Source organism: Rattus rattus, chromosome 5, assembly GCF_011064425.1.
Source record: "Rattus rattus isolate New Zealand chromosome 5, Rrattus_CSIRO_v1, whole genome shotgun sequence".
Classification (NCBI taxonomy): Eukaryota; Metazoa; Chordata; class Mammalia; order Rodentia; family Muridae; genus Rattus; species Rattus rattus.
This window is the reverse complement of record NC_046158.1, coordinates 154,662,898-154,675,097: the sequence shown is the minus strand read 5'-3', so window position 1 is coordinate 154,675,097 and position 12,200 is coordinate 154,662,898. Positions and strand designations below refer to the sequence as shown.

Below are 12,200 nucleotides of genomic sequence, written 5' to 3'. Positions count from 1 at the left end.
ACAGTTAGTTTTCTTGTATCCAAAAATAACCACTAGGGGGGGGAAAGAGGAACAAAGTCAGTAACAAAGTAACTGACGTATAGGGGAAGCCTGCTAAATGCCAGCAAGAGATTGGTTCATTCATTGCATGGAATAGATGACGTAAGACTTACTTTATGCTTGGGTAGATTTGGTCCTTAATCGTGGAAGGAGTTTTATTTCACAGACTATGGATGAAGAAATTGAGGCCCAGAGAGGCCAAACATGGCCAGAGTCGGGCACCTGGCAAGGGACGGGGCAAGGATTCGAAAGTGTTCTCCCTGCCCCTGTGCTCTTAGCTGCTCATTGTTGCATAGTAAACAAGGCCGAGCTGTGTTCACCGTGGAGTCTGCACCATGAGATGATCCATTCACAGCTCCACCAAGCTCCTGTACAGGCGGCATGCGGACCACCCACCGCCCAGGGCAGAGGCCAATGGAACAGCAAACTGCCAAGGGGCCCTAGGGGCTTTGCAGGTGCTCTGCATCCTGCAGAAGTCAGGGGAGACTAGAAATTCCCCTATGGGGGTCCCGGAGGCACAGCCCAGCATGGAAATGACCACTTGCCACCTCTCACCCAGTTGTCCCTTCCTGAGAGGCGGGTGTGACGTTTGTCGAGGCAGAGCCTTCTAACACAATCATCTTGTCCTCTTTCAGATCCAGGAAATGGTCCACTCGGAGGTAGCTGCCTATGACTCAGGCCGGCCAGGGCCCCTGCTGGGCCGCCCTGCGATGCTGGCCAGCCACATGAGTGCCCTCAGTCAGTCCCAGCTCATCTCCCAGATGGGCCTCCGGAGTGGCATTGCCCACGGCTCCCCATCGCCCCCAGGGAGCAAGTCAGCGACCCCGTCTCCATCCAGCTCCACCCAGGAGGAGGAGTCAGATGCCCATTTCAAGGTGCGTGATGTGGGAGGGTGTGGCTTCGAGGTGCCTCCCCGGTGAAGAAGGGGCTGAGGCAACTCACGGCCATCATTTAGTCGTGGCTGGATACCATGTGGATCTCTGGTCAGAGGGATGGCCCCTGAGCTCTTGGGACATCAGGCTGTGGCTGATCAATCTACTGAAGACCCCCCCTCCTTCAGGCATGATGGAGCCCTGAAGAGGGACAGGGTTCTGTGTGCATCTCCTCATCCTTGGCCCCCAGCATAGACCGAGTTGGGGTAACTGCCCTTCCCCCTCTCCCTCACTTCCTCCTTCCTCTCTCCCTCCCTTCCTCTTCCCTATGTTGCCTACCTTTGTTTCTGCATATTCTGGAGACTTAACCTAAGTCCTTGCTTGTGCTAGGCAAGTGCTCTATTGCCAGCCACGCCTGCATCCCCAGGGATGGTCTCTGATTTCCTTTTTAGTTAACAAACACATCTAAGGTCTGGAGATACCGCTGAATTGGCAGGGTGTTCTCCTAGCATACGCCAAGCTCTAGGTTCAATCCCACACCACATAGCTAGATGTGGTAATGCACGCCTGCAGTTTCAACACCTAGGAAGCAGGAGCAAGGGGTCAGAAGTTAAAAGACATCACTACCTCTAGGGGTATTTTTAGCTACATAGCTTGGGCTATGTAAGATCCTACCTCACCCCCCATTCCTATAATTTGTATATAACCCACAGACCAGACACTTTTATAATAACTCAACAAACATTCATTCGTCTACTCTCTGTAACACTCCTACCTGGCACCATCTCCATTTGGCAGATAGGGAAACTGAGGCATGGAGGAGTTAATTACCATATCAGTGCCTCACATACAGAACACATACCAAGGTGGCTGCAGTGAAGCTTTGTGGTGCAGTCTTGACCACTGCCGCACCATATCCGACAGCCTCTACTCTATCAACTAAGTCTTCTGCCTTCTTCTGCCTTCAGAACAGGGGATGGTAGGGTGCTTGCTAGGCAAGCGAGAGGGCCTGAGTCTTAGCACTGGGGAGGCAAAGGCAGCAGGATCTCTGCGGCTTACTGGTCAGCCAGCCTAACTGACTGGGAGCCTTCAGGTCTAAGAAAGAAAGAAAGAAGGAAGAAAGAAAGAAAGAAAGAAAGAAAGAAAGAAAGGAAGGAAGGAAGGAAGGAAGGAAGGAAGGGTTGGGATGGCTGGAGAGATGGCTCAGTGGTTAAGAGCACTGACTGCTCTTCCAGAGGTCCTGAGTTCAAATCCCAGCAACCACAAGGAGGCTCACAACCACCTATAATGGTATCCAATCCCCTCTTCTGGTGTGTCTGAAGACAGCTACAGTGTACTTACATATAAATAAAAAAAATAAATCTTTTTTTAAAAAAGAAAGGAAGGAAAGAGAAAGAAAAAGAGTAGACAGTACCCTAGCAGCTACACTTGAGATGAACTGCTGTCTTCCACACCGCGCATGCACTCTCTCTCACACACACACGCATGCACACTGATCTATTTTCAGTCTTTACCCTGCCATGTCCTCACCAGGGGCTGATGGGATGAAAGCCAGGATAGTTCCTCAGGGTCACTTGGAACACAGCCAGCATTGCCACAGGCCCTGCCCGGTTCCCTGCCTCTCAGACATGATGTCTGAGTCTGTCCACTGGCCCAGCACCTGCCATCAGTTGGCCATGCTGCCTTTGTCACATTGGCGCACAGAAGCACAGACTTCCCCCATGGGATCCAGACCCTGGTTCAAAGGTGTCAGTACCTGGTTAGCCTAAGAGCCCCACAGACAGTGTCTGGGCTCTGTGAGAAGCATCCCAACTACTCCCCACCCTGGAAACCCTAAGTCGAGTGTGTCTGAGAGCACAGATGGAGAGTCTGTTCAGGTGGGTCCTCTGACAAGATGGCAGCCATGTTACCCTTCCCTTCCCAGCATCAGAGCGTCCCAGGGGTAGAGCCATGGTCTAGAGTCTGAGCTGAAGTGCAGTGAAGGTGGCCTTCTCTTTGTAATCAGAGACATTAGTTGGATATTGTTTATGATTATGATAGGGAAGAAAAACCATGGAGTTAGACCCTGGAAACAGGCCACCAGCGGCTGGACCTTCTTATTCTTGCAAAAGGTTCATCCCGTGCACATAAGACCACTTCATTGTCTCAAAGCCTGGATCCTTGATTTTTCATTTTCATTTTGTAAAACAGGGCCTTAATCTCTCAATCCTCCTGCCTCAGCTTCCTGAGTACAGCAATTGCTGGCATGCACCACTGTGCCTGCCTTTGGGCCTCTGTTGGCTTTGTTATTCATTGTTGATCAAGAGACTTTGAAAGTCTTCAGAGACAGATGTTAACATGCTAGAAAAACAGAAAAAAGATTTACGTTTTAAAGTGATAGAAATGCAGATGGTTTCTGCCCCTAGAATGTCCCAGGGTACTGCTTTCATTGCTGTCCAGGGCACTGGCTGGCCTCACTGGAAAGGTAGTGTTCTTAGCTCAGTGGTCTTCAGAGACTGTCAAAAATCTCTGAATGGACATACATGTGGGTCCTCCCTAAAGAGTTAAACGTACACCTCAGGCTGCCACCCAGTGTGCATGAGTATCTGTCTGTCTGTCTGTCCATCTGTCTGTCCCTGTATACCTCTGGGTCCCTCTGACCCTGAGATCTGAGTCTCTGTGTTGTTCTTTGTGTCTGTCCCCTTCTATCTCTCCATCTATGTGCCTGCATCTATTTCCTTCAACATGTGTATATGCATGCACCTGTCTGTCTGTTGTCTGTGTTCATGTGTTCACACACGTCTGTCTGTGTGTAAGTGTCTGTTGCCACCCTCCTCCAAGTGCATGACAGAGTGATCCAAGCTGCCTAGGTATGAACCCCTGGTGGGTCAGCCCTGTCGCTGCTTGAGAGAGAACAGGGCTGGTCTGAGGTAGCCACTGAGAAAGCCTAGTTTGGCCCAAGGTGACCTAGGCTCACATTAGCCAGGAGGCCCTTGGTTTCTGTGGTTTACTGGCTCCTTTCATCGGGCAGATTTCGGGAGAGAAGAGACCCTCAACAGACCCAGGCAAAAAGGCCAAGAATCCAAAGAAGAAGAAGAAGAAGGATCCCAATGAGCCACAGAAGCCAGTGTCGGCCTACGCTCTCTTCTTCAGAGACACTCAGGCTGCCATCAAGGGGCAGAACCCCAGTGCCACCTTTGGGGATGTTTCCAAAATTGTGGCCTCCATGTGGGACAGCCTGGGAGAAGAGCAGAAACAGGTGAGCCTTGGTCCCGTTTGAATTTTCCCTGACTTTGGGCCCTGGAACCAAGGGTGTAATGTTAGACTCAGCCTCTGGGACTAGAGGCTTCTGCAGGGAGCTCTCTGCTTTGTTTGCTTGTCTGTAAGCTGGGAGACAGAGTTCCTTCCATCCATGATGACTTCCAGTACTGCCTTCACTGGGCCCCTGCTTTTCCATCCATAAATGGGAGCATCTCCATCCACACTCAGCGGGCCTGTCAACTCTGACCTTTCTGGCCGTGTGACCTCTGAAGGCCTCCAGGTGGCAGGGAGCAGAGCTAGCTCATGCAGTGGGAAATACATTACCAGCTACTCACCCCAGACTGACCACGTGGAGACCTTGCTTCCCTGTCTACTGACTGCCATGCTTAGAGCATGCCTAGACTAAGCACCATGAAGACCCCTCTCTCTATCTCCTCATTTCATCCTTACAACACTCCAGAGGGTTACCATCTGTTTTAGTCAGGGTTTCTATTCCAGCACAAAACATCATGACCAAGAAGGAGGTTGGGGAGGAAAGGGTTTATTCAACTTACACTTCCACATTGCTGTTCATCACCAAAGGAAGTCAGGACTGGAACTCTCACAGGTTAGGAACTTGGAGGCAGGAGCTGATGCTGAGGCCATGGAGGGGTGCTGCTTACTAGATTGCTTCCCCTGGCTTGCTCAGCCTGCTTTCTTATAGAACCCAGGACCACCAGCCCAGGGATGGCACCACCCACCATGGACCCTCCCACCCTTGATCACTAACTGAGAAAATGCCTTACAGCTGGATCTCAGGGAGGCATTTCCTCAAGGGAGGTTCCTTTCTCTGTGATAACTCCAGCTTGTGTCAAGTTGACATAACCACAAAACCAGCCAGTACAGCATCCATTGCCTCTTTGGATAGGAAGAGAGGGAGGCAACAAGAGGCTAAGAAACTCACTAAGGTCCCCACTGTAAGAGTAGCATCAGGGTTTGTTCAGACCTGTGGAACCGGGAAAGTCCACTGGGATGCTGGGATAAGAGCTAGAAGCCCGGGGTTGGGGATTTAGCTCAGTCGTAGAGCGCTGCAAGCGCAAGGCCCTGGGTTCGGTCCCCAGCTCTGAAAAAAGAAAAGAAAAAAAAAAAAAAAAGAGCTAGAAGCCCAATAAGCAGATGGGTAAATGTGGGTCATGGGGATGCATGGGGGTGTCTTAGTTAGGGTTTTATTTCTGTGAATAGACACCATGACCAAGGCAACTCTTACGAAGGCAAACATTTAATTGGGGCTGGCTTACAGTTTTAGTGGTTCAGTCATCATGGTGGGAAGCATGGCAGTGTGCAGACAGACATGATGCAGGAGGAGCTGAGAGTTCTACATCATGATCGGAAGACATTCAGGAAGAGACTGGATTTTTTCATACTGTAGCTTGAGCATTTAAGACCTCAAAGCCCTGATGCCGCAGTGATACACTTTCTCTAACAAGGCCACACCTCCTAATAGTGCCACTCCCTGTGGTGCAAGCATTCAAATGCATGAGTCTCTGGGAGCCAAACCTATTCAAACTATCACAGGGGGCAAAAGGGGAGGAAGGGCTCCTTTAGGTCACCATGGTGAGACCTAAGGCTGAGCATGCAGGAGGAGGAGAGCCTTGTGCTGGAGGCTCCCTGCAGACTAAGTCCCAGAAGGGAGTGACAAGCACTTGATAGTGGGACTTCAGGGGAACCGAACACTGATGGCGAGGGCTCACACAGTGTAGTGTAACAGAGCTAGAGAGGTGGACAGGGGCCAAGCAGGCTTTTGAGGACAGGAGTGAAGTACTCGCCATGCCAGCAGAGGGAACCACTGAAGTTTTGCACAGAGGGCGCCAGTTCAGTTGCAGGCAGGGAGGGAAGGAGGGTCCAAACCTGACAGGAGAGACCAGAGACTGGGAACAGGCAGATTGGAACGTGGGGACTCCTTGGGATTCTGACTTTGTGTGGGGAGTGGAGATGCTGTCCACGGGTGTGGGAAGCACAGAACAGTAACCAGCTGGGACCAGAGACACGGATCGTGGATGTGAGTGAGGTGCATTCTTTACCCTAGCTGGGTAGAGATTTTGCGGACCTGTCTAGGGCAGGTGGTTTAAGAGATAGTCTAAAACCTGCTAGAAAAAAGTGGAACACGGGACAGCAGAAGGCAGAAGACACTGTCAGAGAATCCCCACTGTGGGTGATAGGAACTCTGGAGCCAACACAGACCTTGTCTTTGACAACCCATCTGAGCTACACGGGTGCTGGATGACTTCCAGCTTTGTTAGCCATTGGTTGGAAGCTGTTCCAGGGGAGAATAATCCTCCCAAATTTCTGGTCTTAGTCCTGTGACAGATCAGGGCCTTAGTCTCCATCCGGGACTTTGCCGTTGGTCTTGGATGGTGTGTGTGCTTCTGCTGCAGTGGGAAGAGACAGGGACACTGCCAGCTTCCACTCTGAGACCTTTGTCATTTTCTTGTGTTGTGGGTTATGCTGGGCTCACCATGCTGGTTCATCTGCTGCCCTTGATGAGAGCTGTCTATGCTTCCACCATCAGCTGCAACACAAGGGCAACTCTTCAAGATGGTGGATGTCTGGGTCTTGCGTGTCTCATGATCCCACAGGCTAGCCCCGTATCTTAGTCACTGTTTTGTTGCTGTGAAAAGGCACCGTGACCAAGGCAACTCCTACAAAGAAAAATATTTGAGTGCTTGCTTACAGTTTCAGAGGCTTAGTCTGTTATCATCATGGCAGAGAGCATGGGGGCAGGCAGGCAGGCATGGTGTTGGAGAAGGAACTGAGAGCTACATCCTGATCTGCAAGTGTGGAGGGAGGAGAGACAGAGAGAGGAGGGGTAGGGGAAAGGGGTAGGGAGGGAGAGGGGAAGGAGGACAGAGAGAGACACAGATACAGAGATAGACACAGAGAGACAGATAGATACAGAGGCAGAGAGAAACAGAGAGACAGAGACAGGGAGAGACAGACAGAGAAAAAGAGACAAAGAGAGAGACAAAAAGACAGAGAGACAGAGACAGTTATCTTGGGCCTGGCATGGGCTTTGGAAACCTCAAAGTGACACACTCTTTCTACCAAAGCCACACTCATTCCACCAAGGCCACACCTCTCAATCCTTCTCAAACAGTGTCACTCCCTGGTGACTATGCATTCAAGTATATGAGCCTATGGAAGCCATTCTTATTCAACCCACCACCCCAGAGTTCCCAGAGCAGCCAAGGAGCCATTCCAGAGTCTAAGCACTTTTCGAGTCTCCCACATCAATTTAGTCTCATGCAACTGGCCAAACGGTCTCAAGGCTGAGCCCCAAGTCATTGTGGTAGAATTCTATTTCAAAGGCACTCACAGAGGGACCATGAGACACACTAGGGCCATTCCTGCGGTCACGCAAATCTAGGTCTGATGCTAAGAGGAATACCTAAGAGAGTAGGTATGAGTAGGAGTGGGGTTCATGTCAGAATACAAATGGGGCTTCTGGGTGACTCGTAACACCATGCTGAGGAACTAGAGTGTGACCTGTTCTCTATACTCCCCGTGAGAGACTCTCAAAAGAGAGGGGCCAGTGGGCGACTGATCCAGCCTCTGACCCCACCACCTCCATCCATGCATGGCTCCAGAACCCCTGCTTGTCATCCCAGCCTCTGCGCTGAGGCTCCTCTGTGACATTTTCTCCAGAGTTGCCCATGTCTCGGATCTTTCAGGCATATAAGAGGAAGACCGAAGCTGCCAAGAAGGAGTACCTGAAAGCCTTGGCAGCCTACAGAGCTAGCCTCGTGTCCAAGGTAACACAATCCCCGGGCAAGGCCCCGATGAGAGTGAGCCACTGGAGGGATAGGGTGAAGGCCGGGACTACTAGGAACAATGGGTACCACAGACCTCAGAGGCCACCAGTGGTACCTGTGCGTCAAACACCTTGGGAGCGCCTCCAGTATGGCAGGCTTCATGTGTAGTTCATTTTTTTGACTTCCTTTTCAGCAGGAAGGGCTAACACGCAGGGGCCTCAGCAGGGGGCCTCAGCAGGAAGGGCTAGCACGCAGGGGCCTCAGCAGTGGGCATGGGATTGGCCATTTGAGTGGCTGTTATAGGATCAGACCCAGCTTTGCTGTCTTAACTCCTGACCACGCCCACTGCCTCTCTCTGTTCATGCCAGAAGCACAGAGGCAAGGTCTGTGGTCCAAAAGGAGGCAGAGTATTTTCCTGGAGGTGGCCACAGGGAAATAACACCCCGGTGGGGCTGTAAAGGGCTGGGCAAAGGGTGCTTACAATGTGGAGGGAACTGTCTGGGAGGGTGGGAGCGAGCACACATAACAGAGCATGACTCTGCTGGCGTTGGTCTTGATGCCAGGGTGAGAACAGTGACATGGGTACAATGGAAGGGAGCCCACGTGAGGGTAACGCTGGGGTGGGTGCAGAGCGGCGACTGTCTGAAGATCCCTGCATAGTTACAGCTTATTAGTTTACATCCTGTCCCTTAACGTGACATTGAACCACCCAGAGGCCTCACGGGCTGCAGACCCAATGATTGGCAGTCCTGGTTCTAACTTATCCCTGGTTTGTCCCTGGCTTCCATCTTCCTCCAGAGCCCCCCGGACCAAGGCGAGGCCAAGAACGCTCAGGCAAACCCACCAGCCAAAATGCTTCCACCCAAGCAGCCCATGTACGCCATGCCCGGCCTGGCTTCCTTCCTGACGCCCTCCGACCTGCAGGCTTTCCGCAGCGCAGCCTCTCCTGCCAGCCTCGCCAGAACGCTGGGCTCCAAGGCCCTGCTGCCAGGCCTCAGCACCTCCCCACCACCCCCCTCCTTCCCTCTCAGCCCCTCCTTGCACCAGCAGCTGCCACTGCCACCCCACGCGCAGGGTACCCTCCTCAGCCCGCCTCTCAGCATGTCCCCAGCCCCGCAGCCTCCTGTCCTGCCTGCCCCCATGGCACTCCAGGTGCAGCTGGCGATGAGCCCCTCGCCTCCAGGGCCACAGGTAAGCAGGACCAAGCGACAGCTTCCTGTGACTCTCACCAAAAGGGAAGGCAACTGGGGATCTCATATAAGGGCCAGGTCACTCATCAACTGTGCAACCTCAGCCATGGCACTGTACCTCTCTGAGACTCAGTTTCCAGTCCTCTGAAATGGGTCTAAAACACCTACCTGGAGAGACACTGGCTCTCTCATGAAGTTAACTAGTTACCAGCTAAGCCTTTTTCCAGAGCCTTCTCTTAGCCTCCTACTTAAACTTCTCAGCCCAAGGCACCAACAATACAGCAACCTCTGCCAGATTTCCCAATTCTTATCAATCTCCAAAGGCCTAGCCTCCAGTGATAGTCCCACAAATGGTTCTAAGACATGCATGCAACCCTGTGACTCCATTTTACAGATTGGGAAACTGAGGCCCAGTAAAGGAAAGAACCCAAAGACAAAGTCACCCCGTGACTCAGCTAAAACAGGGGTCGAATTTTCGTTTTCAGTCTTTATTTTTTCCCCCTTTGTCATGCTAGGGGTGGACCCCAGAGGCTCACACATGCTAGGCAGATACCCCATCACTGAGCCACACAGTCAGCTCAGATTGAATCACCCCAAAGATGCTCTACCAGGGAGAAGCAGGAGGAGGCAGAGTAGCCATTCTGTGTGGGCCTAGGAAATGTCTCTGAAGTGTAGGCACCCTCAGACACACAAAGACCCATGCCAGCTGCCAGAGAGGCCTCCCCTCCTCTCCCCTCTGCTCACCACCCCCTCCTTCCCCTGTAGGACTTTCCACACATCTCTGACTTCCCCAGTGGCTCTGGCTCCCGCTCACCTGGCCCATCCAACCCTTCCAGCAGCGGGGACTGGGATGGGAGTTACCCCAGTGGGGAGCGCGGCCTCGGCACCTGCAGGTCAGTCCTCCCCAGACCCCCTTCGCTGTCCATTCCCGATAAGGGGCAGGAGTGGCCAGGAGGACAGGGAGACCCTGGGGGTGGGAGGTGGAATGTGGAATAGTCACTGTCAGCCATCTTGTGGATACTTAGAGTACAAGGGACGACACAGAGCAGAGCAAAGCCTCTGGGGGTGGGAGGGTGCGGCCAAGAGGCCATTTGGGAAACTGAGGCTGGCCTTGGTTCGGGCCTTTTCTCCTATAGAGAGTGGGGTGTGAGTATGTAGCAGGTGGTGTCCACCTCCATCACCGGGCAGTGTCCCCCATCCCTGGCCACCAGCCTTTCAGCATGGGCTTCTCACTTTGCCCAGCCTGCTAGTGCTCTAGCACTGCACACGCCCTGCTCTTGCTTCTACCTCTTACCTTCTAGGGCAAGCCTCTGTAGGTGCACAGACTCGGGTAGGCAGTGGTTCCCTTCAGAACCAAGCAGGCACAGGCTGTCCTCCAATCCTTCCCCTTCCCAAGAGTCAGGGGCCCAGGAGGAATAGGTATGTTGTATGTGAATGTCCTAAGGCCCTTCTTCCCCCAGTGAGGACGTTTGATCCACAAGAACCTATTCTAGTTTTTCTTAAAATTATGAACTAGTTTTTCCTGTTAAATGTGTAGTCTTCCTTGGTAGCCCAGGCTAGCCCATGATCCTCCTGCCTCATCCTCTCGCAGGTAGGTGTCACCATAGCTGGCCAGCCCTGTGGCTGTATTCTAAAGACAGAAGGGTGCCTGTAATTGTTTAACATGTACAAATGATGATGCTGTGATTAAAAGCAGAGAGGGCGGGGGTTCTTGGGATGGATCTCACTTGGGAGAGTGCTTGCCTAGAATGCTTGAAGCCCTGGGTTTGACTCCCCAGCACCACCTAAACCTGGTATGGTGATACATACCTAGAATCCCAGGACCTGGGCTGGAGGGTGGGATGTAAGCAGGAGAATCAGAAGTTCTAGGTCATCCTCAACTACATTGAAAGTTCAAGGCCAGCCCGAGATACATACATATCTGTCCCCCAAATAACACAAAAGACATTATGCAAATTTAAAACCTAGATGGTCCCTAGTGGGAAGCCAAGATGGGTGTTTGTTTTGGCTTAGTGGGAACTCCCACCTTCAACTTTAATTAGAGCGAGGGACACACCAGGGTGGGCTCCAGTAGCTGACAGCCCCTACTCTCTCCTGCAGCCTGCTCCCCAGGGATAAATCGCTCTACCTCACCTAATCCCGCCTCCCCTCCCTCCCTGAGGCTCTCCGGAGGGCACTGCTCCGAGCAGGAAGGGCTGACCACAGGAAAGAGGCCATGGCAGCAGGCAGGGTGACCGGCCAGCGAGAGCAGTGACACACCTATGCCCCAGGGCTGAGTCTCTCCCTCGACCTCCCACCAGACTCTGCAGAGGCAGCCCACCGCCCACCACCAGCCCAAAGAACCTGCAGGAACCTTCTGCCCGCTGACCTGCTTGCTCCAGGGTAGCTGTGGATCCCGCTCCTTGGCCTGCACACAGTCCCCTGCGTCTGGACTTCCGGCCCCAGCCCAAGCTCACCAGGCTGCCCCCTTCGAGGTTGCTTAGCAACAGACACCCACCCCTGATGCTGGGCCAGCCACAGGTGTGCTCTCAGTGTACACAAAGATGCTGAAACTCATGCTGTGGGTTCCGTGTAAGTAGTTCACTGTTTTAGAACTGTGCTGAAGACATCTGTAAGATTATTTTGTGGGGAGAAGGAAACTTTCCTTTAAGGTTAAAAAAAAAATTTTATAAGACCTTTGGCCCATTGTTTTTTTAAGTTTTATCTTAAGGGAGACATGTGCACAAGCAACTGTCAAACTGATTCTAATCTGCACACAGAGAGAGAATGGGAACTTTTAAGCCACACCGAGGGGCATTCCTCCTCCTCCTCCTCTTCCTCTTCTTCTTCCTCTTCCCCTTCTTCCTTTTCCTTTCCCCCATCTTTCTCTTCCTCTTCCCCTTCTTCCTTTTCCTTTCCCCCATCTTTCTCTTCCTCTTCTTCCTCTTTCCTCTTCTTCCTCTTCCTCATCTTCCTCTTCTTCTTCCTCTTCCCCTTCTTCCTTTTCCCAATCTTCCTCTTCCTCTTCTTCCTCTCTTTCCTCTTCTTCCTCTTCCTCATCTTCCTCTTCTTCTTCCTCTTCCCCTTCTTCC

The 12,200-nt window shown here is 52.3% G+C and overlaps 1 protein-coding gene across 4 annotated transcripts in view; it reads left to right on the top strand.

Moving 5' to 3' along the window:
• Tox2 (TOX high mobility group box family member 2) overlaps positions 1-11,955 on the top strand; it is a 123,952-nt gene extending 111,997 nt beyond the window's left edge. For 3 of the 4 annotated variants that reach the window (XM_032904898.1, XM_032904901.1, XM_032904900.1), the window contains 6 exons: positions 675-914; positions 3,922-4,149; positions 7,859-7,939; positions 8,738-9,130; positions 9,895-10,022; positions 11,430-11,955. In XM_032904898.1, the coding sequence (XP_032760789.1) occupies positions 675-914; positions 3,922-4,149; positions 7,859-7,939; positions 8,738-9,130; positions 9,895-10,022; positions 11,430-11,496 (1,137 nt within the window). In that variant the 3' untranslated portion in view covers positions 11,497-11,955. Of the gene's footprint in view, positions 1-674; positions 915-3,921; positions 4,150-7,858; positions 7,940-8,737; positions 9,131-9,894; positions 10,023-11,229 lie in introns of all 4 variants that reach the window. The other variant, XM_032904899.1, reaches the window with a different exon arrangement.
• The last annotated feature ends 245 nt before the right edge of the window (positions 11,956-12,200 follow it).